At 40.3% G+C, this 27,994-nt stretch overlaps 2 protein-coding genes across 2 annotated transcripts; one reads left to right on the top strand and one right to left on the bottom strand.

Annotated features, from left to right (window-relative positions):
• Window positions 1-252: 252 nt before the first annotated feature.
• Window positions 253-8,512, top strand: LOC306941618 (peptidase M20 domain-containing protein 2-like). Its single transcript, XM_079527167.1, is given in 9 exon segments — window positions 253-593; window positions 596-729; window positions 902-1,050; window positions 2,335-2,477; window positions 3,605-3,759; window positions 4,011-4,137; window positions 4,895-5,002; window positions 5,079-5,173; window positions 8,437-8,512. Coding segments are annotated over 9 exon segments (1,134 nt in total). The 5' UTR covers window positions 253-385; the 3' UTR covers window positions 8,452-8,512.
• Window positions 5,799-27,994, bottom strand: LOC306941617 (gamma-aminobutyric acid receptor subunit rho-1). Its single transcript, XM_079527166.1, has 10 exons — window positions 27,624-27,994; window positions 21,721-21,774; window positions 21,406-21,512; window positions 19,356-19,423; window positions 18,797-19,020; window positions 16,880-16,962; window positions 15,688-15,828; window positions 10,192-10,344; window positions 8,399-8,595; window positions 5,799-6,730 (listed from the first exon to the last, which is right to left on the bottom strand). The coding sequence occupies exons 1-10, from the start codon at window positions 27,737-27,739 to the stop codon at window positions 6,428-6,430; spliced, it is 1,446 nt and encodes a 481-aa protein (XP_079383292.1). The 5' UTR covers window positions 27,740-27,994; the 3' UTR covers window positions 5,799-6,427.

Genomic DNA, 27,994 nt, shown 5'->3' with positions numbered 1-27,994 from the left:
AGGGGGGTGCAATGCATACTTAGTTTAGACTAGTCATTGGTTAGACATGAGTTAAGGTTAGGTTTAGGTGTGCTGCCCCGTGGGGGGTTAGGTTTAGGGTGAGGGTTTGAGATAGGTTGTAGACTTTGTAGTTGTATGACTAATGACTGGTCGCAAAAACGACTACTGGCCAATCACAGCAGGGCTTTCCTAGAACTGCGGTGGGATAAATAATAACGCTTCCCAGATTGGTTAGCAGGGACCTTAGTTTTTTCAACTACTTCCTGGTCCCACTGACTGGTTACAGTTTGTCCAACAGGTTATATTCTCTTCTCATCATCTCAAACAACCACGTTCTTGGTTCTTCTACTCCTCTCAACAGGGCAGGGAGTGAGAGGGACGAACCATGCAATCCAAGGAAATTAAAAACAATCTCCAGCTCTGCATAGACAACCTCCACAACAAGTTGTTCGAGTTAAGTTGGGAACTGTGGAGCTGTCCAGAACTCGCATACGAGGAGAGACAAGCTCACGATCGGCTCGTGAGGTTCTTCTCCGCGGACGATGCGTGGAGTGTCGAAAGTCACTATATTCTGGAAACCGCTTTTCGAGCCACCTTTGCGAGTACGACGCGCTGCCAGGCATTGGGCATGCCTGTGGGCATAACCTAATAGCCGAAGTGGGCGCTGCAGGTGCACTGGGGCTCAAATGTGCATTAGAAAAAGAAGCATATTTTCCTGTTCGTGTAAAGGTACTTTGCAGTTGTTAGAAGAAAACAAAATTAGGAAAAACAAACAAAAAAACGACCACAGACAGACTTAAGGACGGACACACACACACACACACACACACACACACACACACACACACACACACACACACACACATACAGACATATTTGTGACCACCATGTCGTCATGCAGGTAACAGTCCTGGGTACTCCTGCAGAAGAGAGCATAGGAGGGAAGATTGAGCTGATAAAGGCAGGAGCCTTCAGAGACATAGACCTGGTGTTCATGGCTCACCCAGCTCAGCAGGACGTCGCCTTCCTGCCCTGTACTTCAATCATAGAGTAAGTCGATTTAGAACTTAAACATTACTTAGTTTACTGTGTCAACAACATCCATTTCTCTGCTTTTTGTGCTAGAGATGTTGGCTGATGGGTGGTCTGGTGGCTGGTGCTAAAGGAAAATACACATTAATTCACTAGGGTTACAAGTAAGTAGGCCTACAGTATGCCCATCCCATTAGGTGATGTGTGAGGGTTGGGGAGGGGGTCATCCTCTCTAGATCATGAAGGTGCACAGCAAATTCCAACTTCCATGTAACTGCAGCCATTTTCAAGATATGTTGTTTTGGAACAAATTTGAGGACACACCGGTACATTATAGCTAGACCTAGAATGCCTGTGATCATTTAATTAACTTCGTAAATTTTCATGTATCAGAGGCATAGAACGGTCGCTACTGTCCCTGGTCGATTTCAATAGTGTGCGGCCTGAATGTGATAAATGCTCCGTTTGTACTCACCCATTAAATAATTCCAAAAACGTGGAGGGAAATATGGTCCTCTAGTTTTATATCCATGTGAAAGTTCTGGCACAAAACGTGTATTTAGTAAATTATCTCCACTTTTTCAAGAGATGCACACGGACTTCTTTCTCTCCGGCGAGGGGGGACTGGAATGATCGATGAACTGTTTTTAGACGTCATCACCAATTGACAAGGGAAACACAAAAGTTTGGGTCACACAATTGGCAGGTGCCTTGCGATAGGTGCTGGGTAATTAATCACACCACCTGCCAATTGTGTGACCCAAACTTTTGTGTTTCCCTTGTCAATTGGTGATGACGTCTAAAAACAGTTCATCGATCATTCCAGTCCCCCCTCGCCGGAGAGAAAGAAGTCCGTGTGCATCTCTTGAAAAAGTGGAGATAATTTACTAAATACACGTTTTGTGCCAGAACTTTCACATGGATATAAAACTAGAGGACCATATTTCCCTCCACGTTTTTGGAATTATTTAATGGGTGAGTACAAACGGAGCATTTATCACATTCAGGCCGCACACTATTGAAATCGACCAGGGACAGTAGCGACCGTTCTATGCCTCTGATACATGAAAATTTACGAAGTTAATTAAATGATCACAGGCATTCTAGGTCTACATTATAGCTAGAGCTGAAGACGCACTGCGATGCACCCCACAGTGTAATGGATGCACTGCAGTTCTCGATAGAAAATCTGTTATTTATGGGGACACATGCCAACACTGCCGTGTGATCAGGCTAACGCCTTGCCATTCTTCCAGTCAGCCCTAAAATCGGTTTTTGCTTTTCTTTTTTAATCTTGTGTAGCGTGACTGTAAAGTACCACGGAAAAGCATCCCACGCAGCTGCCTACCCCTGGGAGGGAGTGAATGCTTTGGATGCTGCTGTGTTGGCCTACAACAACCTTTCTGTCCTCAGGCAGCAGCTCAAACCTAATTGGAAACTCCACGGTGAGGAGAGAACAGGCACATTTGAAGATATAGTTAATTAGCAATTATAGTTGTGACTTGTGACGATCAGATAAAGGTCTCCTCTAGCCACAATTTGCAAATCTAGATTTTTTTATAATGGGATGAATCTAAAGTTGCAATACCCTCCATTGACTCCCCACTCATCCAATTTGCGTTTGTGATCTGCTTGTATTAAACAACGTTAAACTCGCGAACATTGCAGCTGTAGGGCAAGCTTGAATTATCCTCTTTCAATCTGCCGAGCTTTTGTGTCATAAAAATCCAACTCTAGATTCATCCCATTATTAAAAAAATCTAGAGTTGCAAATTGCGGCTAGGTCTCCTCATACCTACTGTAGAATAAATACAACATCATGTGGTTATGGTGTCTTCAGTCACTGCGGTCTTGTCATCTTACCTCCTTTCACACGCTTTATAGTTTATGGTTATCTTATCCTTTGTTTAACTGTAATACATTCTTGTGTTTTTGTTTTAATCTTTTATACTGTATGTAATGAATTCTATATTTTTTCATATTTAAACATTGCATATTTTTGTTTTTATTTTGAAGCACATTGTGTGTCTACACTATGAAATGTTCTATGTAAATAACTTTGACTGGAATTAATGACTCTACATCATTTTAATTTCATAAACTGTAACAGCACGTCACCCTATTGCTATTCCGACAACCACAGGCAGGTCTCGGTAATCATAGTCACAGTTATTACTTTGTAGTACACATCAGTCATTTTACTCTGTGTTACCTTACGATGGACTCAGAAACATTACATATACCATCACACATGCTACTCACCTTGGATGCATTCAACCCAGCTATTACCGGTAGTATTAAAGATCAGACTTTGAAAAATAGTTCAAACAATACTAAGTCACATGTACGTGACTTTAGCATGTAAGAAAACAAAGAAAAACTTGTATCTTTTCAAAAAGATAGGGATGCTTCAATTGTACAGTATGTCCAATGGGTAAAATATACATCAATTTTTGTCTTGTCAAAAAGTAATTGATAAGATTGCGGTTTGTTATGGTACACAGATTTTATAATCAACATTATCGTACTTTACAGTATCCTTTCTTATTGTATGTTTGCTTTTCTTCACTAGGCATCATTAAACATGGGGGGGTGGTTCCCAATATTATCCCTGACTACACTGAGATGGTGTTCTACCTCCGCACACCATTCATGAAGGAACTTTCTGATCTGAAGGCCAAAGCTGAATCATGCTTCAGATCAGCCGCTATGGCAACTGGTTGTGAAGTATGTATGCTTCAAAACTGTGCTCTTGCTTTATTTAGCTGTTTTGTGCTCTTTTACTTACTGGTTCCCATATTAGCTGTTAAAAATCACAGACTTTATGTTGAGAAAAATGGTGGCTAACCGTGGCTTGGTAACTTGTTTGCGATTGTTCATATTTCCTTCCGTTGCCTACCATTCACCAGTACAATAAGTATGCACTTATGCAAATTGTTTGTTATATCTAACTGGTAATTATCTAATAATATCATTAGGTGGAGATAATCTACCCAAACCCTGTCTACTCTAACATCTTACCCAATGTCACCCTGGCAAACCTCTATGAAAACAACGGGAAGGCGCTGGGAATTGAGTTTCAGGAGGAACCAAATGACTTCTGCGGTAGGTATTTTAAAGAAGTGTCCTTGAGCAGTAAAGTAGATATAACAATTCAATTCAGTACATCTGCCAAGATGCAGCACCAGGTGTGCGTGTGTGTGTGTGTGTGTGTACTAACTGTGTTGATAATTATTTATTTATTTAACGGGAACAAAACTGTTGCACCGAGCCATGTAGCTAATTGGCATATTTTATTGTATTTACTGCTGGCTGTCAGGGGTGGATTTATGTATGTCTGTATGGGCAACATGGGCAGCTAGGTCAATTTTGGTCTCCCCAGAGTCCCCACTGGAAGCACGAGATAGGGGGAGCAAGGGAGCATCTATCAAATGGCATACTGTACCTATGACTTTATTATACAGTACTAAATGGATAAGAAAAAAGTTCCAAGACATTGTGTCTCCTTGCTTACTGTAAATCGCTCTAGATTAAGAGCATCTGCTAAATTCCTAAATTGTAAATTGTGTCTAGTTTAGGAAAAAGAGAAAAGAGGAGGAGAAATGCATAAAATATAAAGGTTTGCAGCCATGCAGCTATGTCATCTCTTTATGAGTATACTGTAATATTCTCACCCAGGACAAGCTAGAACCTAGAAATGCTGGCTGTGCGACAAATTGTCCTTTGGGGGTAAGGAAGCTTACCATGATGACCTTGACCGTGACACTATAGTGTGTTGAAATGTAGATATTTTTGACAGGTTGCACAATGTCATCCAATTCCAACCAATATTCCTGTTGCATTCATAATAATTATCTTGCAGGTTCCACTGACTTTGGTAATGTATCGTTTGTAGTACCTGGTATCCATCCCTTCTTCTACATCGGTTCAGATGCACTGAATCACACTGAGGACTACACCAAAGCAGCAGGTAAGTTACATATTACTGTACTTAGCTTTCCCCCCCTCCTCCAGACCAGTAACTTTATGCACGTTCATACCTCCAGGAGCTGAACAGGCTCAGTTTTACACCCTGAGGACCGCCAAAGCCCTGGCTATGACAGCTGTGGATGTTCTGTGCTGCCCTGATCTGCTTCTGAAGGTGAGAGACGACTTCAATCAAGCTAAACTGAAGCAGGAGGTGAAATGACAGCAAGCCAGTTATATATGGCTCTGTATTATTTATAATAAATTACTGTAAATGCTTATGGCCGCGTCCTGATTTACTCAAATGTTTCGATATACAGACATTAATCTATGCTTATCCAACTCTAGGCATAGGATTGTACCTCAAGTGTATTTATATATAAACGTGCTTCATGCAAGAATATAAATAATTATGGTGCTACTGATCCATGGACACTGCTAATAAGTCCTAATATACATTTCATCTTTTCAGAGAACATCACATTTATTACAAGGTTACATAAATCTTTTCGGGGGTAGTTCTTAAATTCTCATATAACCTGCAAACCCCGAAGTGAAAGGCAATCTGCCAGAATATATTTGTGTATTAAGCTGAAAAATACATAGTAAAAACTAACGGCTATTAGGCTGCAGTGAACCTAAATACAGAGATGAGCTTCAGTTGTATAAAAAATAATCTATTGAATAAAACTATTTGAATAGAATCATATTTCGAACACTTTTGATTTGTATAAGTGAGTAATGGTATTTTCCCTGTGTACTAATTAAAACTCATTTCATGCAAATATAATTGCATTGATACAAAGATCACTCGCAAATTGATAACACCTACTGAATGGTACTACAGTACTGTAAAAGTATTACCTGACCATCAGGTTTTGAGATTTTGGTTCGAATCTCAATGAGATCCACATCGTCAGTAAAGGTAACGTGAACGAACAACATTTCAAATCAACAGCGTTGATCAAGTGTTGTTGTAGGTACACTGTTGTGCATAATGCGCTGCTGTTCGTTTTAAGAATCACTGTTGGACAATGTAGCATGTACAGAATTACATGTCCATGGCTGTGATAACCTTTAGGACAATCCCAGGCAACATGTCCACCCGCATTCCCCAAATATTTACAACCACGGATTGAATGTTTTGACGGAGTGCCAAAGCCAATGACGTGGACGAAACTAATGTGTCAAATGTTTCTTTGAACACATTATTGAAGATCATTTTAGTGATCAGTTTTAAGTGGCTGGGTCAAGAAGGCAATTGTCCCTTTGTGTCTCATGAGCAGTCTCCTTCCACTGCCGCTCATAAAAACGTTGTGAGTATGCAATGTCATCTCTGTTGCCTTCCACATAGTCCTTGGAGTTCCACTGTGCATTGCAGTGTCTGAAACAGACAGGACTCCTCTGGACATTCTCCTAGGCCCCGGGGTTACGAGTAGATCGTCCAGTAGATTATATTAAAGAGTACATATGCCCCCGGAAAGCACCAGCGTGAGTACTTGTCTATAGCATGGGTATCTATCCAAATGTTTACATAGCCCCTGGGTGGCCTGACTTGACCGGTGATCTGGGGGTCATTCAATGCTACCTGGGCCAACATTCTCTCCTGGCGGCCATCGTTCTCTGGCATCCCATAATTCCCTGTGTTGTTGATGTCCATGGCGCCATATCCTGAGATTTGAGGATCAAGCATCATCTCGTCAGGGTTGCCGATGCCACATGTACACGGCAGCTGTTAGGGAAGGCAGGTAAAACAAAACAGACAATGAGGAGTTAAAAAAGATTGATTTCCTATTTTTTTTTTAATGATTTTACAATAAAGCATACAAAAACTTACACAAAAGAAAAAGACAAGAAAAAAACAAACAAAACAACTAGCAGTCAAAAACTACCCCAAATGGACAACACCCCTCCACATTCTGTTGCTGACAATAGTGATTATAATATAATTAATATAATATAATTAATAGGAATTCAACAGATGATATTATCATCTGTTGAATTCCTATTTAAAAAAAAAAAGAAATAAGAATGTGTTCATTTGTTGGATACTACACTTTGTGTATTTAAATACATTTGGCATGTTATTAAACATTTGCGCTGGGAAATGGTCCTAAAGCCTAATTTATACTTGGTTGTGCATGTTATACGGCGCATCATATCTCACACTGAAAAAGTTCGCAGCACTGTTTTCGGTGTGCAACCAGTGGTGTATGCAGGAATTGGTTAACTAGCTACTTACATTAGGCCTTATATAACGGCGATTATGGCCAATGATCCAATAAACCAGTACAATTACTACATTTGTATAAAATAAGAGAATATGAACGTATATTAAATGTTTGTATTTTTATTCTCAAAAAGTACCACATGCATGCAGCAACAGCAGCATGACACATGATGCCAGCACAAATTAGGATAGTGACTCCTTGACACAGCATGCATTAACCCTCTCCCAACCCTTAACGCACCCCTCACCAACCTTAATCCGGTCGTTTTAACGCACCCCTCACCAACCTTAATCCGGTCGTTTTAACGCACCCCTCACCAACCTTAATCCGGTCGTTTTAACGCACCCCTCACCAACCTTATGTCTAACCAAAAAAAGCCTAAACTGGTAAATATAGTTTTCTTTCATATAATGTTGGAATATGGAAGGTTATTTTACGATTATTATTAATATTGCCATAAACATCCCTTTTTTTCTTGCTCTTGACAAATGTTTGTGGCACATGGAACCATGAAAACTATTTGTCTGTAGCTGTTAAGGTTAGGTTTAGGTGTGCTGCCCCGTGGGAGGTTAGGGTTAGGGTGAGGGTTTGAGATGTGGGGTTTAGGTGTGCTGCCCCGTGGGAGGTTAGGGTTAGGGTGTGGGTTTGAGATAGGTTGTGATGACTAGTCTAAACTAAGTAGGTTTGTTGCTGAATTAATGAGGCGTAAAATTGGTGAATTCTGCAGCAGATTTTAAGTGATCAATTAGAAAATCCCATGACTTTGCTGTTTTCTCCTGAGCAAAAGATTTGATAACAGAATGTAACATTACATTTATAACAGAATGTAACATTACATTTGCTACTTGAAGCTTCTCTAGTGCAGTGGATGCCAAACCTTTTAGCTCGAGAACCAAAAGAGACATTTGATGTCTCCCTGAGACACAAACTCATAGCCGATCTACCTATGATGCATTGTGAGCTTGTAGATCTGCTATTTTCACTACTTCTTAAAAGTTTTTTATTTTTTCATTTTATGGAATGTCTTTTTGTTTACGTTTTCAAATAATAAAATAATTAAACAATACGGAAACTTAAAACAAAAAAATAGATAGAACGAAAAGGAAACACTGTTCTTGTGGATCTACTGCAGCTTAATGAATATGGAAACCACATTAAATGGTACTTACTCTCTCCCTTAGTTTCCTCTCTTTCCTCTCCTGTACAGTGGAGAGGTAGTTGACTGCTGCGTACTCTATCACGGACAGGAAGACAAAGACGAAACTGACCCAGAGGTAGATGTCCACCGCTTTGATGTAGGACACACGAGGCATGGAGGCATTGACGCCAGTGATGATGGTGGACATGGTCAGCACTGTAGTGATACCTGAACGAACAGGATAATAAACGATAATAAGAGTTATACATATGTAGCTAAGTTGTACTGTTGTCTGATACAACACATACCCAGCCTTTATTTGTCCAGCAGCAGACCAATAAGCGCAAGCTAAAGCCATTATCATCCCTGGAGATAATATGGCATCTGATCAATAAGTGCAGGAGCCACCGCACTCTAGAATGTAACAGCCCTGTTCCCTATCCCCATATCCTATAAATATGTATACATTTGATCCTTCAGAATGTGGGTATTCCAACGATTATAGGCAGAAATAATCCGAACATTAATACCAAACGCACTGTGACAAACTGCCAGTCATCACTTCCTCATTAATGGGACTCACAGTGGTATCGGTTTACAGGGAAGCACTTCAGGTGAAACCTGACATACATCTACAGTCTACTCATGAAATGTAGACCAGTCACGACCTAGTCGACTCCAGGGTTGCCAAGTCCGCTTATTTCCAGCAAAACTTTTCCAACAGTTGCTTGCCTGGTTTTTGGAGGTTGGTTAGCTTATTTCTGTCACGACAGACTGGCAACAACCCATAACATCCCATCGACTGCACGCCATGAAGAGTCACAAACTCAACATCTGCACGGCATGAACAGTCACAACATAATACTAGCCATGTGGAAATTGACGCCGCAGCAACCAGGCATGTGGAAAATAAACCACACGCATCAATGTGAACGGCATGAAGAGTCACATTGACGCCAGCGACGGCAAGCAACAACACAGTCGTATGGAAAATAAACGACACGCATGACGCATCAAACGCGAGAGATGCAAATGCATTTGCAGACAGACAGTCCCACTATACCTCCTCTCTCTCAGTGAGTGCAGTGAGATTGTTCCTCCCCGACCCCGCACCCCCTCCCTCCCTCCCTCACACATACAGGCATCGCATCCAGGGGGTGCACTGGTACAGTTATTTGACACGTTTGCAATGTTCGAACGTCACTCGATATAACTTCAAACCATGCAAACGCGCCTGAAACAGCAGCAGCAGGGGTCAGTGGACCCCACACACCTGCCTCTTTGACCAATGCATTTAAATGCATGCATTTACTGAGGCTCTGATAGCCATTCAGCATGTGCTGCCCGCCACACCCCATCTGAGTAGTGTGCCCTGCATCAAACCTGAATTCAGTGAGTGGCTGTCTGAAGACTTGCTACAGTGTTAGAACTCTTTTGAGATGCGAAGCTCGGATTTGGAGAGTCGCTTACCTCAATGGTTCTCAACCTTTTCTGGATCAGGACCCCCTTAACACGGCAGCCGATAGGCTGGTCAGATGGGTGGATCACGTTCATATTCAGAGCATGTTATGATCAATCATTCGATTGTGTTATGGCTTGGATCAATGGAACTAACAAAGTATACTTTTAGTTAGTTATTTAGCAGTATCACAAAAAAAACAATGAACACTTTTCAAGGTTTTAAAGAAAATAAAATCACATATGTCTTTTAAAATATTAATGTTATTATTATCATTCATAGTGTTTTGCCAATTATTTTGGGCCCACTTAATGGGCAATATCCTCACGGTGCACACTCGCACAGGTTGAGAACCACTGGCTTACCTAACGGGACCCTGGCAGGGACAGCCCTGCGATCGATCCAGAAGGAGACCCATGATAACATGACCATCAGTGTGGCGGGGAAGTACGTCTGTAGCAGGAAGAAGAATATGTGTCGTCGCAGGGTGAAATGGATGTACAGTCGATTGTACCAGCCTAGAGAGAGAGAGAGAAACACCAATTAGTATGCACAGAACACTAGATGTGGACTACTAATACATTATATATACTTGTATGTATAGTATGTATAGTTGTATACCTAGTTGTAACCTAATCGTACGGCATGTCACAAATAACTGATTCTCTTTTTTTCTTTAGGTTTTTCATTTTAGATAATATTCCCTTATCTCGCCTTAGCGACACACACGCACATACACAGCATTGTTTTGAGGTGAGAGAGAAGAGGCTGCAAGTGTTTATTAAATTTTTCAGGGACAGCAAATTTTATGTTTTCCAATTCCAGAAATTACTTGAAATCCTGTAGCCAGGATGTGCTTGAGGGGGGTGAGCATTTCCTTTTCCCATAAGAGGAGAATTTAACGACAGGTATGTAATAGAAACCCCCTCCTCAGAAACATCAAAGACAGCAATCTGAGGCGTTGGATCCAGAATTGGTTCTAATATCTCTGATATAAGATCAACAAGTCCGGGTCCAATACCGGCATGGCTCCCATAGAGGGATGGAAAGTATCTAAGTACATTTACTCTATTTCGAGGGATTTGCTTTACTTGGGTATTTGCATTTCGTTAGACTCCTACTCCACTATTTCAGAGCCACATTTGTACTTTTTCCTCCACTACTATTATTTGACAGCCACTAAAGTGTTTTGTTATCACCATTTTCTTTTTATTCAGCACAATCGCTTCACATCGTATAACGGGTGTGCCACAGAGGATACCCCTTATATGTAAGTGGCAGATAGAGGGAGAGAGAGAAGGGAGCCAAGAGAGGGGGGGAGAGAGTGAGAGAAAAGGGGGAGAGGGAGCCGAGAGAGAGATGGGAGAGAGATAGAGGGGGAGAGAGAGAAGGGAGCCCAGAGAGGGGGGGGAGAGAGAGAGAGAAAAGGGGGGGAGAGAGGGAGCCGAGAGAGAGGTAGGGATTGGGTATGTCATACCCCCGAACGGGTATGGACTAGTTTGATATAAAGTTTATTAGACACACACCCATCCTTTATCCATTGTCTGGTACTGGTGAATATCAAATATCATGGTGAATGTCAAACTCAAATATTGAATCAAGCAACTTAAGAACTGTCTGGGGTGTGCATAAAAGCCAGAGTAGACGTTAACATTGCGGCCAGAAGTGTTTTAAAGTGAAATAGCGCTTTAATAAAGGCTGGAACAATGATTGCTTCAAGCAGTTTCATTTGTATTTTGGCACATGGAGTCTTTCTGAGGGCAGATGTTTGTATTCAGAGGGGATGTTGATGTTGTTATTTTTGTTTCTGGTTTCATGACTGCCTGCTCATACATGCTCTGTATGGGCTCCTAGTTTTTAAGTCTTTTACATGAGCTGTTTTGTGCAGGCAGGTAAGCCTGCATTTCAATTGCTTTAGGTTTCCGAACCATTCTGTGATTCTGTATCTACCTATATTCTCTGTGATTTCCCGGTAGAACATGATCTGACTGCTCACGCTATAATGCCTCAAACATCTTTTCAAAAAAAGCAAGGTCTCTGTGGCATAGCATATTAGATCTATTGTACAGTGTAATAATGTGTTTCTAGCAAAGATGGTTGTCTATGGGGACACCTAAGTATTTACACCTGAATGATTTTCTGGTTTTTGATGGCTACTGTCTCATGGTCAGTCACTCGGATCAAGGACAATTTCCTGTGTTTTGTTAAATTGTTGACACCTTCACACCACTTGATGAAGGTGTCTATCTCATCGTGGTTCACAGAAGGGTCCGTGCATCTTTGTGGAGAAGGCTCAAAATTAGAATATATATTATAAATTATAATTATACCTTGTGGCTACCCTGTATTACTGTATTTGATCTCACTTCACTTTGTGTCCTATTAGTTAAAAAATAATAAAACCATCTAATCTGAGCAGTGTTAACAATCTCCTTAAACTTCTCTAAAAGCAGGTAAGGTTTCACAGTATTAAATGTTGAACTAAAATTAACGGTTCAGCCAACTGTAAGAAATGAAAGTGCTTATTTATTGCACATTGCTCTATTGGTCTAAGATTTAGCATTAGTTCAGCAGCTTAATAGAGGCTGGAACAAATGATAGCTTAAAGCGGTTTAATTTGGCACACAGTCACAGTTCTTCCTGAGGGCATAGGTTAATATTCAGTGAAGAGGAAATGTTGAGAGTCTGAAAAGATTTGTGTTGCTTTTATTTGCGTGTTTCATGGCTGCCTGCTCTTATATGTAATGCAGCTGCTCTGTATGGGCTCATAATCTTCTTCCCTTACCTTCATACATGTAGCTGTTTTGTTTAGGCTGGTAAGCCTGCTTTTCAGTTGCATACTGTATCAGAATCTACTATGTATGTTCTCTAGGATTGCCCTGTAGAACATCAGCATGATCTGACTGCTCACACACCATACAAGTGTTTAATCTGGATAGTTTTAACATTCATGTCCTTAAGCTTCTCTAAAACCAGGTACACATTATGGATAACGATGACAAGAGTTAGTTTCTAGTTGAATCCAATTATTATCTGTATCTGAGGTCCAGCACAATTTTATGCATGTTAGCTAACCAGTAATATGATTGAAAATTTGCTAGTATTATGATTCAAAAGAACATGAAAAATGTATGTCTGGGAATCTTACAGTACTGTGTATTTATTTTATTGGTAGAGTGAAAAAACATCTAATTAAAGTGTTACTTCTTTCTTAGCTTGATTGTGTTTATATTTTATATAAAGGGATACCATCCCACATGTTTGGGGACAACTATCTCTTAAGACAGATCTTACCAGCAGAATCTGTCAGCCCTAAACATGTAGGCCCTCATTTATCAATGCGATTTACACCCAAAAATGGGCGTACGCCAGAATCACCGCAAGTTTCCGCATTTATCATTCCAACGTGACTTTGGACTTTGACGCACTCCATGCCAAAATTCACGTCAGGTTGGGAGCTGTCGTTGACTTTGTCTGCACCCGTCGTAGACTGCAGCGGAGCAGAATTGTCTGAACTGCTTACAGGCATCTAAAGTTATGTATTACTATTCACTCCTAATAACTATACAACTAATAAATAATACATGTGAAAAAAGAAAATAAATTAAGCTAAGTTAGGTGCTTAATCATTCACCTATTAAATAAGTGCTTTAACAGTCATTCAGATAAATTGCAGGTCCACTCCAGATCATCAGACCTACAGTAGGCTAAGCGTTTATGCGAGAGCATTTTCGGGAGTTGGGACAGGCGGGCGGTGGCGACGGTGTTTAAATCTTGTCATTACATGGACGTCTGGTGTTATGTACAACAGTCTGCGTAAGGATAGAAACCACACGCTCCAAACCTGTACGCAGTGCAGGTAATATCTTTACGCTGTGGATTTGGCCACCATGCTGGAGATCGGAGATATAACCATCCACGGCACCCAGCACACACCAGCCTTCATCTGTCATCATCCTCATCCATTCATCAGTCAGTGATCACGCATAAACGTTGATTTTTATGCGTTTCTGGCTGCCTTGTCACTGTTGCCAGCTATCTGTCATTAACGTGGCGTCACTCACAGTCACAGCAGTCCAACTCACGGGGGGTCGCTTTAACGTGCAGTGCGCACTTCTTAAGAATGCCAATACCCACGCTCGAATTTAAAGCAGAAATTACACTACATTGATAAATGAGGGCCGTAGTGTTGTTGTTAGTAGGAATAAACACAGAAGCACCCGGGAGTAACTGTTTCTACACAAAAAAGGAGGTGAAAATCTAGGAATGGGTTCCTAGATTGGGGGACATCTGACTCATGTTTGGGGATCTTGGTTGGGAAAGCCTATACTACAACCTCTAGTTCACGTGTTCAGCATTCAAAGTAATAGGTCAACAGAAAAGAACATGGCGGCCACGTCCATTGGCCTCAATGGAGAAGTAGCGCCCTATTCTATTCGGTTCCTCAAGCTACATACAGTACAGAAAATTAACCATCATGGAATGTTGTGACTGAACATAATTTTATGGGTGCAACTATATTGATCATATTTGTAGAGATTGTTATTTCAATTGCTTTTTTAAATTAGTCAAATATAATATCTCAGGAATTTTCATTTTCAGGAAATGAAGAAAACAAAGCAATACTGCCTCATCAAAGTTGGTGTTGTGACTTTATATATTGTCAATTACTTGCATGAGAGAGGGAGAGGTGGTGGAGTTAGCTGTTTTAGCAGACAGTTTGAGGGTCCAATTCGGTATTTTAGTCCGACGTCATTTTGTAGTCCTACGTTACGTCCGGGTCCAAGTGGCACCAGCTCCCGTCCGTTTCTCATTGTAAATAGCAATATCTAAACGCGTGAATCTTTTTACAATAATGTTATTTTTCAGAAAGGAAGCCATTGAGGGTTAATCTATATTGCATTAATACGATCTCTAATGGAGGATTTAGTTGACACAATGAAATAAAATGGCGATAGTATTCAGTGTGGGGCAGACAGCCTGTCACAGCCAGATTTGGGAGAGCAGTAGCTTTGTTGATGCAAGGAAAGCGGTAAAATTAGACTTTAGTGGTTGTTCTAGTCTCAGATCGGTTCAAACACCGCTCCGACGGAGGGACACAGTATAACTCTATGGGGACACAAAAGCGGCACAAATAGTAGGACCCGGAAGTGGCTCTGGAGGAGGCGCTTACGTCACGGCTTAAATACTGAATAGAGTTAAGAGGTGTTGTCCGAAGCACTTTTTACTACTTTTCATTGGTTCAATATTATTTTAACCAACACACGTAAAGGGTGTTCAATAGCACTGATTTATACAAAAAATCTCAAAAATGGATTTAGGTGGATTCCTCCCGACAGGAACGATATCTGATTCACCACTTATTTTATACTCGTCGTACAGTCAAAGTTGCACAAAAAAGCATATCGCATTGTGAAGTGTTGTAGCTTGTAGATCTACTATTTTGGGTATTTTTTAATGTATTTGGGATATTTCTGAACATTTTAGAAGACACTCTTAGTCTTGATGAAGGTCTATTCTAGAAGAAGGACCTTTGAGGGGTCTGTCAATTTGAATAAAAACTAATGCTGTTGAGCAAGAGCAGTGTGCAGGACTTTTGTTCATGAAATACTTTTTTCATGGTTGCTTCAGTCCAACGCATCTGAACAAAGTGGATGTGCGAATATTTCTGAAGAATATAAAATATCCCCCAAAATAAATTATTTTATTAAAATCGATTCCTTTTTTTAATTGATTCAATCAATTACTAGATTTTCCGTTGCATTCCCTACATCATTTGAATGTAAATGAGATGCTCTGACAGAGTTTAACTACACCCATTCATTTGCATTGAAGAATTAATTGCCTGTGTTGCAAAATACCTGTGCTGCTGTAAAATGCAAGCTTTGTGGTGGTGTGGAACTTCTGGATGAGGAACTGGGATAGAGATATTCTGTCATCCGTGTTTAAAGACTCATTGCCCTTCTTCCAGTACAGCATTAGGTCATCGTCGGTGTATGCGTCTGGAGGGAAACCATACAAATACACTAGTTAGTACAACTGAATATATTTAGTCCTACGCCATATTTAGTCATTAGACTGTTGTCGTGCGGCTCATGCAACCTAGATATTTTAGATGTTTTGACGTCATGTGGCCATATAAATATATCTTGTGACTGATTTAGTTTTATACAATACTAGAGCGGTGCCCGTAGGGAAGGCCTACTTGGAGCGATGCAAGTTGTAAATGCATACGGAGTACACCCCCTGTGAAGGTGTGGAGGCCTTTTTGGGGCGGTTATAGACAACCGTTGGTCCGATAGTCTCGACACCGGCCACTGCACCCCCTGCGGTGCCCGTGGGGCCTCTACAGCGGTGCCCGTTGGGCACTGGCCTGCATGGAACGATGCAAGTTGGAAATGCATGCCCCACCCAGATATTATGTCTGTCTCCCTTTGATGCCCATATATGGAGTTCTTTGTAAGGCATGCCCAAATATGGAGTATATGCAGCCAGCTCGTGGAGTTCTGTGTCAGGCATGCCCAAATATGGAGTGTTGTGAGGTCAGAACAGGCCAGCTCCATATATGGACGCTGGGCAGGGGCCCGATCCAGAGCCCGGGCAGAGGCCTTTTTGGGGCGGTTCTGGACAACCGTGGTTCCGACCAACTCGACACCGGGCACTGCACCCCCTGCTGTGGTGTGGATTTGAACTTGAAGCCGGTGGGGCTAATGGTTCTCGAGTTACGTGGATTACATACTGTGGCAGCCACAGTGGGCGCCCGTCACCTCACACAAGAGTGATTTTTATGCCCAGCAAATGCCCAGCAAATGTTTGTGATCAGCCAATCACAAACATTTGCTTGTGATTGGCTGATCAACCCATAGCGATGATTTGATTGGCTGAGCAAAGTACATATTGTAAAGTGAGAACAGAAAAGTGAAGACGGAAGAGTGAGGACGCAAATTGTGATTGGCCAGAATGAGATGTATGATGATAAGAGCGCCCCTCTCTTCACACAGGTGTGATTATTTTTAAGAACAGATTTTTCTCTGACAAACAAAAGTGACTCACAGCTCTCTATCTCCAGTGAGCAGGTCTGTGTGTCGAGAGGGAAGCGGCTAAGGTCCATGTTGCACATGGCAGTGACAGTTACCCTATAGGGACAACAAAAAAATACAATTTACAGTGCCAAGAAAAGTGCAAGTAACTACAGTAGGATAGCAGGTAGACATCAAACCCAACATCCCATCTAAATAACATAGCATCTATGGACAAGCAAACAGCATACATCTATATAAATGATCTACATAGCATACATACAGTACCAGAATAATAGTGAGACATGAAGACTATGTGATGTATTGTTATTCAGCCCCATGAAAAGAACTAGTGAGGGACTGAGGTTACATTAATTCCAACGTCTTTAATTGGATAACTTCATGAGGCTGAATAGAATTAAAATATAGGCAGAGTTGAACTAGAAAAAGTGCTCCTCGGAGCACAGGTCTCCACCAGGTTTATGAACGGGCCACACCTGCAAAATGTAGATGTCAATTTTAGCCAACCACGATAGAATATAAAAAATCACACCTGTGTGAAGTGAGGGGCGCTAATATATTAAAGTCTAACTCATGTTGCTATGATTAGGTGATGTAAAACAAACACAGACAAAACAAACATTAAACTGTCTTTATTGTTAATGGCATTTAATGTTTGTGTTAGCGACTAAACAAACATTAAACTCTGTCCATTGTCAATGGCGTTTTTAATGTTTTTTTAACTAAAAACAAACATTAAACCTGTATATAGGAAAAATCACACAATCTGTCGTGATCACATGACTATAAAGATCATGTGTACACATTTGCGTGATATTTGGATGAAATCTGAAGGACTGATGTAAAAAGAAATGTGTTTCACTTAAGTTGGCCTCCTAGTGGCGCTATATAAAAGGCAGATTTGAAAAATGCAGGGCAGACGTTTTACCTTGGCCTCTACGGAGTGTGCATACAAACTTTTACGCAGATCGGTGCAGTTATAGGTAAAGACTCGACTGGGCTGATTTGAAAAATACAGAGTGGCATTTCTTCCTCAGCCTAGAGGGAATGTGCGTGCACAGTTTCTCCGCAATCGGACACTTTGTTCATGATTTGCAGCATTTTGTTCTAAACGGGCCAGTCGTAGCCAATCAGGATGAAACAGATCTGTGTTGATCACATGACTAAAGACAAAATCTGTATGAGTATAAAGAAATGGTGGGGCTATAACAGGCAGATGTGAAAATTACATGGCAAAGGTTTTTCCTTGGTCTCTAGGGAATGTGCGTACAAAGTTGTACACAGATCGATGTAGTTATATGGTAAAAATACAAATCGGCCTTTTATAACACCACCATGAGGCTGATTGGAAAAAAAATAAGTGGCAATTCTTCCTCAGCCTAGTGGGAATGTACGTGCATAATTTCGCGGAAATCGCATGCTGTATACATGATTTGAGGCATTTTGTTCAAATCAGGCCAATCCTGCAAACGTTGGAAGGCAATCTTAAAGTTTGTGGCAGAGGTCCGTCATTGGCCTCTAGGGAATGTGTGTGTGCAGTTTGGCATCGACCGGGCCAAAGGTGCCAGAGATTAGCTGTATACATAGACGGACGGACAGACACACCCCCGGCGGACGGACACATGGACGGACGGACGGAGTGCAAAACATACCCTGCCTTCGTCCTGGTGGAGACAATGAACACTGGGTTTTACTGTACTCACATCTCAAGTAATGACTTTCTATATCAGCATACAGTATATGTCAAATGCCTTCTCTATTATCTTGCAAAGAATTAGAGTAAAATGTAAGCCTCTAAAATAAAATAAAGATCCTTAGTTTCAGTGCTATTGAAAGAAAAGAAATGCGATTGGATGGTTGTTGGTACAAAGAGGTGCATATCACTGCTATTTGTCCGACTGAAGCAAGATAAAGAAGGTTGATCTTCTACCTGAGGCTGTAGAGCACGTTGCCATCAGGGTACACCCTCAGCATGACGTTGTCTGTGGTGGTGTCATGGATAAAGGACCTCTTGGAGTGAACAAAGAACATATCAGGAACCCAGATCTTCTTAGCTAGCCGGCTGTCGAAAGTCATGCTCTGGTTGTTGGTGCTGGGGAACGCCAGGCGCTCGTCCTTCCAGTAGTGACGCAGATAAAGTGTCATAGTGAAGTCCTACACAGGAAACAAAAGCAGAACAAAGACATTTATGAAGATCAGAGGTATTAAAAGCCTGATTTATACTTTGTTGTATGACAGTGTACGGAAATTGCAGATCTACAAGCTCACAAGCTTCTGTTATTTTCTGTGCACGAAACCATCCGAAACGTTTTCTGTTATTTTCTGTGCACGAAACCATCGTATGATGGAGCATATATATAAGTCATTGTTTGAAGGGGAGGAAAATAGATATCCAGTCTGGTACCACACGTACTGTAATATATATTGTTTCAGACGTGTGTCACGTGGTTAATAACTACTGTATAATAAAATGACGTGGCCTTACTTACCATATCCACCTCAGAGATGGTATCAAGACTTTCAACCTGAACATCTACCCCAACAGGAATCGGAGGTCCTGAAATGTAATAGTCAAATTAAAGCATATTAAAACTTAGTGCGACTGTGACTGCCACTGCCGCAATCAGTGTATGAATGTGTGTGTGAATGTAATGCACTATATGTAAAGCGCCTTGGATAAAGGCGCTATATAAATGCACCATTTACCATTTTTTAGTGGAGCTTAAGCTCCAGGGCCCACAGCTTGCAGGGCCCTGTGCGAGACTATTTGAAATAGGTACAGCTGTTGCTTCTGTCAAAATGTATTTATAAGTCACCAATTTCAATATAACGCAACACAGGAACCCCATAATGTATTTGGTCGTCAGTTTCTTAACCACTCGGTGGAAAGAGACTATAATAGCAGATCCAGCATCGGGAGCAGCCTTATAACTCTATGGGAGCAGCGGTGATAGTGCTGGTGCGCTGAGCGCACGTTCATTCACTGGCCGTGCAAACGCAAAAAGTGCCGTTCTTCATTGTGTTATGCGCACGCAAATCCCATGCACGTGCGCGAACATGGGGCCTTTTGATTTGGTGTTGGAGGGGTTGATTCGGCACTGATTATACATCTTAAAATAATCATGCAAAATATGCAGAGATTTAATGTTTTTGAATAAACATTAGCTGAATGTCTGCCCCTCATAACACTGATTGTGGTAAAAGTAAGAACGAATGATACAATGCAGACAGTGACTGACTACATATATGTTTTTTGGAGCCTGTATTGTGTGTCCAAAAGAACAGTGCGTTGCACAGATTTGGAGCACTGTTTTTGCTGGCTGGCTCAGCTGGCTGGGATTCTACTTCTGACCTATTTCTGCCTTTTCTGCTCTGCATTATCCTGCAGTTGTACAGAAATACAATTAGGTCACAATGGATCAAAGTTGATGACGCAGCGGATGACACACAGCTCTCCTTTTTTATATCCGTCAGATTCAAACTGCCATTGGTGTAGCATCAGGTTAGTTTGCTCAGAGAGAACCATCATGCTTTCGCTCTGTCACATCATGATTGTGACTGTCCTAACTGCAGTTTTACCTAGTTTTGATTTAGATTGCAATAAATGAACAGTCCTCGATTATATTATATTTAATTCAAAATGCAAATAAAGAGATATAGACAGATAATAGATGACAAGTGTAATCATATTGCATTACTGTCTTCTATGGTAAAAAAACAAATGCTTGAGTTTTATTTTATTTTATTCGAGAGCCATAATCCTAGATTCTAAACAGCCACCATAAAATCAATGTACTGGAAACATTGGAGTCCAAACACTGTATCCACTCCACTGTGTTTATATACTCTAGCTCTGCCTTCTAGCAGTGGTGGAAAAATTATCAATAAACACTGTTACAAGTAACTCTAAAGCACCAAAAGTAAAAGTACTTATTGTGCAGAATGTCGCATTTAACACTTTCAAAATGTATAAAGATCTTTGGAAAATCAATCTCACATATAAGCTTGTAGATCTGTTATTGTCAAATGTCCAAAATAAATATACGGTTGGAGTGGTTAGTGTGTTTTGTTATAATAATTCAAATATAAAGTAATTAATATAATTAATATAATATTTTCCTCTGAGATGAAGTGGAGTAGTAGTATTGAAAATTGTGACTACTGAAGAAAGTAAACAATACCTCAAAATATACGTACAGTACATGTGTCCTTAGTTACTTTACACCACTGCCTTCTAGCATGACAGACACAGCACAGCTTGCAAGGATAATCTCAACAATTTGCAATGTACCACTAGATAAATCATCACCGGCTGATCTTGAAGGCTGATCAAGAAGCCTTATCTATGTTTCTATGATGAAAAGAGTATGTGTTTGTAAACTACATTCAAAACTCTCTCAAAGTAAACCAATACCAACAGTAGAATTCAACAGAGTGAGTCAATAATGACTTAGTACTGTTATGTTATTCATATAAAATCCAGTTATACATTGATAATATCACATTGTGCTAAATGTGAGAAGTTAGTAGTTTACTGACCTCCAAATGCTGGTCTCATGGTAAAGTCATGGTCATCTATTCTTAGAAGCTGCTCAGAATTCGTCATTGGAGATTTTGTCATATCTGGACTTCGTTTAAAAATGGGGCTGTTGAAAGAGAAAGGAGAACTGTTATTGAAGTGGGTCAGCACATTTACAGAACTGTGTATTATTACTATTACTATTTTTTTATTATTATTATTATTATTATTATTATTATTATTATTATTATTATTATTATTATTATTATTATTATTATTATTATTATTATTATTGTTATTGTTATTATTATGTATTTTTTCTAAACAAACCTAACCTTCCAGACCTATGGCCTTCTCCACCCTCCATTCTTGAGGTCTCTCTTCTTGACCTGTTAATTAAAATGGGCTGTATTATATATATATTTTTTAAATAAACTAGAAATGCACATGTTCCAGTTTGTTTTCTAATTGGGTTATTTTATTTTATATCTTTTTTAAAAAAAAATCCCAATTTATTCATTATTATGCCAATTCCACCAGTCACTGCCAACACCTACTACTAAGTCCAGCTGTGCCTTCAGATTTTGTGACAACATATTATTGCAAGTGTATAACTATAACTATATAATGAGTCACATAGGTTTTTAAATTCAGTATATCAATACTTTGTGCTCATTTCCCAATACAGAGTTTGAAGTTTCTAGATATAGTAGAATTTAAAACTGCACAAATTATTTACAAGGCAAGGAATAAACTACTACCTGGAAATATACAGAAATTGTTTAAGGAAAGGGGGGAGGTATGAATTGAGAAGGGAATTAAAATTGAAACATCTTGGTGCTCGCACCACTCTGCAGAGCATGGGCATATATCTGTCAGTGGAGTGAAGTTATGAATGATTATCCAGAGGTATATGCTTTGCGCTTCAGCCTATGTCTTTTTGATCAACCACAAAGAAATGTTGGATGTAAATGTTTTTGTGATACTGTTGATGAGGAACAAAATAAACAGGCAAATTGTATGTCCTAAGAAGATATATTTAAACCATTGTCACTATTTTCAGTATTTTGGGGATGTCATCATGTGAGCTTTTGGACTGCTAGCTTCGCTATTTTGTAAAGTTGTATGGAAAGTATGAAATGGTGGTTGAACTTTGGTAATAATTCAAACTAAACGTTTACAGAGTGCTAAGAGCATTGACGTGTTGCAGGGGCAACACAGATGAATAGTATTAGTGAATGCAAGTGTGTCTTGGGATTTTTACTTGCTCTTTGGTGTGCCTTGGGCACACATGGAGAGAGTCACCATGCAGCTGCTTCTTTTCACCTGAACGTGTTCCCACCCACGGACACGGCCAATTGTGTTCGCTGAAGCGGCCAAAGCTGGGGGCACTTTGGAGGAATGCGCAATGCAACCCTACCCCAGTGTACCCCCTGCGCCACCCAGTCACCCCAGGCTATGACTCGGCTGTTTTCCGCTGTGGCTCTGGAAGAGGCAAGATCTGTCTGTCTGTTTTTTTGTTTTCTTTCTCATTTCTGTCTGTCTGTCCGGGCCTTGTCTCGCAAACCGCTGCACCAATCAGCACCGCATTTCTATACACTGCCAGTAGGCCAAGGAAGTACCTCCACATATATTTTCCTCCTGTCTACATGTCGAAGTGTCCTTGGGCAAGACACTAAACCCCAAATTGCTCCCGATGTGCTGGTTGGTACCTTGCATGGCTTCCGCCGCAATCGGTGTGTGAATGTGTGTGTGAATGGGTGAATGTAATGCACAATCTATGTAAAGCGCCTTGGATAAAGGCGCTATATAAATGCACCATTTACCATTTACCCACATAATTTGTTTGAAATATTTGTTTGAAATATTTCACAACAATGCAGTAAACGATACTTGAATCGGGCTGAAACCATACTAGGGATGTGCCGATGAGACATTTTGGCCGATATCGATATCCGATATAATGAATTGCTGTTATGGCCGATAACCGATATTTCCGATGTCGATAATCTCATTCTGTATTGAAAACGTATAATGTTCATTCTGAAAAATACATGTAACAGGGTATCTGCACTGCAGGCTTAGGCAAGTCAGATTTAACATTTAATACTGTGAGCTTGTAGATCTGTTCAAGCTGTTACTTTGTGTTTGCAATGTGTGTACAATGTGTTTGCTGATTAATCTCCCATCACTAAACCATACCCAATATGGAGTCGTAACAATTAACCAGGCAAGACAAAATTGCATCATGTTCAAAATCAAATTGTTCAAATTGATCATTTTCTCAATTTAATTGAGAACAGATTCTTATGTCATATCATATACATACATAGTCATAGATGACTGACTGACGTCATAGACTGGCCAAATGACGTCCGAGATCCACATGAATTCACGCTGTCTCGCATAGCCAGAAGATCAAATATCTCCACCTACAATACTGATACATCTGGGAATGTTTTTATTCAATGTATGTTTATTGCCGGATTGTGGCTTAACCTGCTTCACTGCCGGTGTTTTTCACTAACCTTTGAAGAATCACCCGAATGTGAACTTAGCTCCATTGCACGAACCTGTCCCTTACGATAGCGCGATCGAATGTCCTAATGTCGGAAAATATTCCACAATCGCCAGTGACAAAAAGGAAGAAAAACACAGCAGCTCGCAAGCTGCCACCATTGTCCATAGCATTCCATTGGAGAGTCGATTACCCACTGGCCCTCAGAAGCGAGCGTCACTTGATTTTTTTCCAATCATGTGATCCAAACGTGTGATGTATCACAAAGTTGCTGCGGAAAAGCTTGTATGTCTTAAAAGTTATCAAAATCGCCCAATAAAACAAATAAAACATAACTCGCGCTTCTCGTGTTTAGCAGGGAAAGACACCATAAGTCGGGAAACTCAGGTTTAGTTGTAAAACCATGGCGGAGAAAAGCTAACAAACATACGCCCGCTGCTTTGAAAACTAATTCTGAGACGCTCCCAAACTGAAGGACCACCCTAAAGTATTTGCACAGGTTCGGCAATGGTGTTTTCTGTTTGTTTGTTTGTTCTTTAAGAGCATTTTCACAAAACACATCTTATTTTGAGGAAATGAAATGATTACTATATTTACCCAGGGTATCTGGGCTAAGCTCAAGAACTTGTTTCCAGCCAGGCCCTGCTCATAGAACATTTCATCGTAGTGGTTCAATGCCTTGTTCAAGGGCACTTCAACGGTGGTAATTTTAACGTGTCGGACCGCTGATTCGAACTGGCGACCTTCCGGTATCAAGACCGCTCCGCAATCCGTTCGGCCACCGCTGCCACTAAATACTCTCATGTCAGTGTTCCAGCGGTCAGCAGACCATAACTGTATACAAGCCTTTAGAGAATATTATCCAGGTCACAACAGATAGATTTTTCAAGTGTAAAAACACTAAAACGGATTAATGGCGTAGTAGAGTGTGTTGTGACAGACAAGGCCACAGCCTTGTGGCAGCCACCAGATTTGTGCATGAAGGACAGATCCGAAAGACACAAGAGACAGAGAGAGGGAGCAATAGGTGAGACAAACTCACAGGGATTGGACACAAAGAAAAAACAGACGGATGAACAGACAATTGGAGTATGCTGGCTGCTGTGTTTAGATGGGCAATGACTGCTACTGCTCTCTGCTCACCCAGCAGCTGGTTCCTAATCCTCTTGGCAGAAATGCCTCAATCCCCTCACTCTTTGCCTACGCCACACAACAGACTGCTGTCTGTTCATTCATTGGTCCCCCTGACCTGTCTCTCCTCTACAACGCCAATGCTGCAGCTCTGTATGGTGATTGTGAATAGACAATTGCAGGGACACTTTCAAAGTTAATGGTTTAGATTCCTGTAGCAGGAACTAAACAACAGAGGCAGATGTAAAAAAAAAAAAAAAAAAAAAAAAGCCTCCAGCCATAATATTGTCACATACAAAGCAAAATTTGTGTTTTCATTGTTGGGCTTTAGATAAATAAATTAAAAGCCTGAACATTAGAGGTTTCCTTTAAATTATTATTGGTAATATGTCAATCTGATGTTAAAAAAAGTACATGCTGTCCCTAACCCAAAGTACTGACACTGGTATGTATAATAAATATGCTCAGAACCTTATAAGTAAACTAAAGCTATGCCTGGAACAAAAACACAAATAAAGCATTAAATGTCTTGGACTTCAATCTCTTCATGTAGGCTTTGCTTTCCTTACAAAGACTCTTCTCTCTACTTGCTTTCATAGTATGCTTTTTCCCAGAAGAAAAGATTAATTGGTGTCGGTAATATGATGTAAATTTCCACAACACATCCACTGGCTTTTCTTTGCAAGAGAATTGCAATGTCACGCCCCAAGCAGAGGGATAGAGAAAAAGAAAAGAGACACACAGAGAAAATGGTAGGCTATACGTATTATATGAATATGAAAGCATTTTAGTTTGTACATTGTACATTTAGTTTGTAAACTTTAGCTTTGCATTCTCAAATTGAGTGTTGTGTCTCTACACAGATGATAGGCTGATGTTGAATGGCTTCAAAAAACAGTTTGTGCAGATTTGATAGCAAGTGCTAGAAAGCATTCAAAATGCATTGCACTACACTGCATGGTTATTGTTTAACGTGCAGTATGACACTGTGAAATATTTGGTTGTTCCCATATCTTTCACAGATAATTTTAGTCTTACTAAGTTACTCCACTACTTAATGATAGTGAGATTATTACTTTAAGTGACTGCAATTTAACAGAACTTATGATTAAAAGATAATGCACTAACACAAACGACCGTCAGTATTCAGGTGGGTCTTTTATGTCTCTTTGCAGCAGCCACACATTCTGACAGTTGGTGTAGTCTGTGGTAAGCAGTGGGAGTACATTCTGTTGATTTAATTGAAAGAGATGAGAATCTTAATAGCGAGTCGATTTCTGGTTGTTCTTTCCTCTGATCTATAAATAGCTGGTGGTGTAGCTGCCGTTATGAGAATGATACTGTGTCTAAAAGAGAAATGGCAGGGGGATTATGATATGAAAGGGTTTGTGGAATACATTAAGTGGGTACAAATCACTCAAAGCTGATAGTGATGCTAAAGGCATACAGCGCCCTAGCCTACTTTGCTTGCATGGGAGAAGAAAAACAAATCCAATTTATCACCCTCATCAAGGGTTAGATGTAAAGACTTCTTCACACTGTAGGATATAGTGTTTATATTGCTTTTCAAACATTACAGCTATTTTATCCAACAGGGATGTGAAAGGGACAGCATAGAATGTGTAGCACAGATTATACTCTGTGTGTTATCATGTAGGATATGGGACAACAATTCTGCAAATACGTTTAAGACCCAATAAACTGCAACTGCCGCACATACTGTATCCTATGGCAAAAATACAATCTCCTATAGGGAACTTTCTGATGTACCGTAAGTAACTCTTATTTGTTGGGAAATCATCAACTGATTCTGATTCATGATTAGGGCATATATTTGACAGACTTTAATTAATGTCATTAAAGTTTAATTTCATTTAACATGCAGCCAAATTTCAGGCTGCATATTCATTCCGTACAATTTGCAAAACCTTACTCCATGAAGAAAAAAACTGCATTAGCCTCTACCCTAATCAGTTTTTACGTCAATTTCAACTGAATCAATAATTTATCAAATATAACATAATATGACCCACTGATCTAATTTAGCTCGGCCCATGAGTCCAGCTCATGCTTTGACCCATTGGGTCATAAACAAGTAGTAATTAGCAATTAGCCACCACAAAACAACATTAACCTCCACCGTAAAGTAATAATAACAATAATAATAATAATAATAATAATAATAATAATAATAATAATAATGATAATAATAATAATAATAATAATAATAATAATAATAATAATAATATTCCATTCCTATACTGGACCAGACCAGTAAATATGGAAGCATTTTCCAACAGCACATAAATAGATGTGGGGATTTAGGTCTCCCTCTCTCGTTTCCAATCTGCTGTCTGAATCCGAGGGAGGGTGTAGGTGACCCACGAAACACTGGAAAACATCCTGTAAACCTCCTAACAGCAATGGTAACACAATTCAATCCTCCTGGGGTATTACATTGTACAATACAGATCCAAATCGGTATCCAACATGTCATTTAGGAAAATGTCATATGTGCCATTATGATCATGTGGTCGTGAAGAATTGTATTACGCTATATATTTTATATTCTACATCCTATGACATTACCTGCTTTGTTTGTAGGTCTCCAGTTTATGACCACGTGGTTGGGGGGATTTTCCGGCTGCCCCTACAAACCAGATGCAGAACAGCATAAGAACAGCATCCAACTGCATGGTGCACATTCCCCAGAGGACGAACCTCTCCTCTCTATCAGTCAAAATCTGCTCCCAACTTGGACCGACAGCACTCTGTGTTCCTGAGACATTCTCTTCAGCACCAGGGGCCGATGAGAAGGGAGAGGACGCAACCGCAACAGCAGAAACAACTCCTCTGACTATTCTATGGCCTGACTGAAAAACATCCCACGGTGCTTAATCTCCACAGAGGGAAAAGCAATTTTGACTAAACCCATAAATCCTTGAGCGTCAGATGGTACA

This window comes from Electrona antarctica (assembly GCF_951216825.1).
Source record: "Electrona antarctica genome assembly, chromosome: 18".
NCBI classification, from domain to species: Eukaryota; Metazoa; Chordata; class Actinopteri; order Myctophiformes; family Myctophidae; genus Electrona; species Electrona antarctica.
Note: the sequence above shows the minus strand (reverse complement) of the source record. Positions and strands in the feature narration are given on the sequence as shown.

Excerpts from the sequence above, each read along its gene's own strand:
- LOC306941617 (XM_079527166.1), bottom strand. The coding sequence starts at position 27,739 with ATGTGCACCATGCAGTTGGATGCTGTTCTTATGCTGTTCTGCATCTGG. Across the intron at positions 19,424-21,405 it reads CATGAGACCAGCATTTGGAG|GACCTCCGATTCCTGTTGGG; the intron begins GTCAGTAAACTA and ends ATTACATTTCAG. Across the intron at positions 6,731-8,398 it reads AGAGGAAACTAAGGGAGAGA|CTGCCGTGTACATGTGGCAT; the intron begins GTAAGTACCATT and ends CTTCCCTAACAG.